This window comes from Babylonia areolata, chromosome 18 (assembly GCF_041734735.1).
Source record: "Babylonia areolata isolate BAREFJ2019XMU chromosome 18, ASM4173473v1, whole genome shotgun sequence".
Taxonomy (NCBI): domain Eukaryota; kingdom Metazoa; phylum Mollusca; class Gastropoda; order Neogastropoda; family Buccinidae; genus Babylonia; species Babylonia areolata.
The window spans coordinates 47730526-47734473 of record NC_134893.1 but is presented as its reverse complement, the minus strand read 5'-3'; the positions used below and the strand labels follow the sequence as shown (position 1 = coordinate 47734473).

Here is a 3948-nt window from a genome sequence, read left to right as displayed (position 1 = left end):
AGATTTGAGTGAAATCGTTGCAGTAGAGAAAAATGATGAAAAAATTGAGAATACAATGATAAGAAACAAAATGGGGGAAAACACGGAGATGGGCAATATGGATATGGACAGATTGTCACATTATAAAAGTGGAGTGATGGCCTAGAGAATTGAGAGAATCTGAGCGCACTGGTTCGAATCACGGTACAGTCGCCAATATTTTCTCTCTCTCCACAAGACCTTAAGTGGTGGTCTGGACGCTAGTCATTCGGATGAGATGATAAACCGAAGTCCCGTGTGCAGCACGCACTTAGCGCACGTAAACGAACCCACGGCAACCAAAAGGGTTGTCCCTGGCACAATTATGTAGAAAAATCCACTGCTATAGGACAAAAACAAATAAAACTGCAGGCAGAAAAAAAAAATGGGTGGCGTTCTCAGTGTAGAGACGCGCTCTCCCTGGGGAGAGCAGCCCGTATTTCACACAGAGAAATCTGTTGTGACAAAATAGAGAATTTGAATACAACACAATACGAGGGCAGAAAGGGTGTCTGGAGTTCCAGGGCGGGAGGAGGGGGGGGGGGGAGAGAGAGAGAGAGAGAGAGAGAGAGAGAGGAGGGAGAGAGAGAGAGAAGCCGGGGCCCAAATGAAAAGAAGGACCAGTTGCCATTTCTTATTTTTACAAGCCCGGTAGCATTGTTAACTTGCTGCAACAAAAATGACTCTTTACAAGCTTATACCATCCTTCTTTTGAGAGGCGTTATTTTGACTGAAAAATCGCATCTCTCTTGTAAATATATGAATAGGTATATCAACACATAAAATGATAAACGAAGAAAAGAGGAAATGAATAAAATTAATAAAGCCTTTTCACTCTTTTTTTAAAAAAAAATTATTATTATTCCTTTGGGTGGGGTGAATGGGTGGTCGGAAGGGGGGGGGGGGGGGGGGGACATACTTATTTAAAATCTAACCAGTTATGTCAATAGAATACACGCTTATCTATTTAAAAAAAATCTGTAATGCCTTCAAAGTAACCCAGAAAATGCTACCGAAAGGTGGCCCTTTATATGTTTTATTTGTTTGTTTCTTCTGATTAATCGCCAATTACCATAACCCATTCGATCTTTGTCGTCCGCATACGCCTGCAAACGAAACGTGCACTGAAATGATGATGATGATGATAATAATAATAATAATAATAATAATAATAATAATAATAATAATGTTAATTATGATAATGATAATGATGATGGTGATAACAGATATATATCATACATTTCTGCCTTGTCGGAATGCCAAATATTCTTTTGAATTATATTGAATTCTACTGCGTTGTGTTACGGGTGTTTTTTTTGTTTGTTTGTTTTTGCTTTTTTTGTTTGTTGTTTGTTTGTTTCTTTGTTTTCTTTTGTTTGTTTTTTATGTGTTTTGTTACAGCAGGGTTCCCTGCGCTTCGCCACAGTGCAGCGCCACCATATGATATATATATATATATATATATATATATATATATATATAGATATATCTGTGGGGTGTGTGGGAGATGAGTGGGTGCGTGTGTGCGTGTGTGTGTGTGTGTGTGTGTGTGTCCGTGCGCGCGCGCGCTCGTGTGTGTGTGTGTGTGTGTGTACGTGTGTGCGTGTGCGTGTGCGTGTGCAAGTGTATTTGTTTTTCTATCAAGGTGGATTTTTCTTACAGAATTTTGCCAGGAAAATCCTTTTTTTGTTGTTGTTGTTGTTGTTGTTGTTGCTGCGGGTTCTTTTTCGTGCGGTGAATGCATGCTGCATGTGGGACCTTGGCTTACCGTCTCATCCGAAAAAAAAAAGAAAAAAAAAGACTCGCACCCAGACGCCCAACTACTCCTGTCTAGTGGGGGCGGGGAGCGGGAGTGGGTGGTGGGAATAGAAATCCCGGTGCGTATTAAGGGATTTGAACCCGAAGACACTCACTTCCTAGTCAGTCGAGAGCACTACCACTAGTCCAACGCTCCATCACCTTGCTTCAGATACATGGCGGGGACACACGACATTTTGGAAAGAGAGAAAGGGGGGGGGAGGGGGATCAGGGAGGGAGGAAGAGAGAGAAGATGCCAAATGATTCTAAGGGAGAAAGGCCTTGAAATGTTTCAAACAAAACGCAGAAGAATGCCTGCCAATTAAAAGGCAGACTGTTGTATAAAATCGTCGAAGAACAGGTAAAAAAACAAAAAAACAAATGTTTTTTTCACCGTTATCGGGACAGTGATTTCATAACCACTGTGTCTAGGGCTCGGCATATATATATATATATATATGTGTGTGTCTCTCTGTAGATATTTATATGATAAAACAACATCCACATACAACAACGATGTCTGCTTTGGGATTTTATGCGTACCAGCCATGATGTACTGCGCTTACCGAAGCAGACTGTGTCCTTTGGGTTTTGGGGGTTTTTTTTTCTGGGATTTCATGCTTCTTCTTCTTCTTCTTCTTCTAACAAAGTCTACGAACTGAATTTCAGAGCAACTGCAGCGGTGGTAGAAAGCGATGCATGTGCATGCATGCGTGTGTGTGTGCGCGCGCGCGCGTGTGTGTGTGTGTGTGTGTGTTAGTGTGTGTCGGGGGGCGCGGGGGCGGGTGTGTGTGTGCGTGGGGGGTGGGGGGTGCGGGGGTGGAGGGGGTTGCGGGTCTGTCTGTCTGTGCGTCTGTCTGCCTGTCTCTCTATGTACATCTAGTACACCTCCTTTACAAAAAAAATGAAGACACTTATCTGTGTTTTGTAAATCATTGTATTTGCGATCCACACGGTCATCTTTATCTCGTTCTTTCTATTCCTGTCCATGTGTCTGTTTATCTCTGTCTCTATTTCTGTCTCTATTTCTCTCGCTGTCTCTCTGTCTCTGTTTGTTTGTTTGTCTGTCTCTCTTTCTCTCTCTCTCTGTCTCCCTCTTTCTTTCTTTCTCTCAGTCTTTCTAGCGGCTTCATTTTTTAATGTAATATCTTCATAATTCGAATCCTGAGTTTAGAAAAAAAGACAGTGCACTATCTCAAATGAGACCAACTTGTGTGAAGAGGTTAGAAATAAATGCCTTTAGGTCCTGATAGTACAGTTGTCCTCAGTATTAACTGCCATCCTTCTCCAGCTTACCAATAAAAACAAGCACACTTAGATGACCCTTGTTTGAAACAATTCGTGTATTGGTACCATGGACGGAGTTCTTATAACCACATAGACAACCTTATACTGCAAGCTGTTTCTGTTTCGGGAGTCAAACAGTATCAAATTGCTTACTTCTGAATGCATAATGGGGTGTATTCGTGCATTCTCTACGTAAAGTTTTAAAAACAACAACACCAACTTCTGCAAGAACGTAAGAAACGTTGAAACTTACCCCCAACAAAGTTGTCGCCATGTTCCCTGAAAGAACTGGCCACCGATACAAGTAAACAGACACGTCAGGAGGACACCAGCACCAACACCAGTAGTCAGAACATTCTTCTACAAACAGCAGCCAGCGACCCGAGGAACGAACTTGTCAACTTCTTTTAAGACTGACGAGCCAGTGGAGAACCAAGTTGTCAGCAGTCTGTTGAGCCAGAGGGATCGTGAATCAGATGGCAATCAAGTTGACAACAGCAACACTGGGCAGCTGAGCCAGGTGAGCTGCTGAGTCAGTCAGACGACAACCAACACGACAAGGACAGCTAACTGAGCTGGGTGAGCTGCCAACAGTTCTCTCAACACGATCACAGTCCGACAGACAGCAGACAGTACGAGCGCTGGCTGAGTCTAAACCCCTTCTCCAAAATAAAAAAAACAACAACCTGGCCAAGTGTAACTGAAAGAGGAGATAGGGGTTACACAGATTCAAAGGCCTCTGTGTGGAGCCAGCTCCGCCCCCTGACTGTATCCTCTTGTCTTCCGGCACTGAGCCAGTGTGACGGCCCAGCCAATCACAGCCACGCTCCCCCCACCACTGACTGG

General features: G+C 43.3%; 1 protein-coding gene across 1 annotated transcript in view; it reads right to left on the bottom strand.

Annotated features, from left to right (window-relative positions):
- The window catches only part of LOC143292030 (transcription factor Sp8-like), a 38351-nt gene extending 34605 nt beyond the window's left edge, over positions 1–3746 (bottom strand). The window contains exon 1 of the mRNA XM_076602198.1: positions 3356–3746. Within this exon, the coding sequence (XP_076458313.1) occupies positions 3356–3376 (21 nt within the window). The 5' untranslated portion in view covers positions 3377–3746. The remainder of the gene's footprint in view (positions 1–3355) is intronic.
- Positions 3747–3948: the final 202 nt, after the last annotated feature.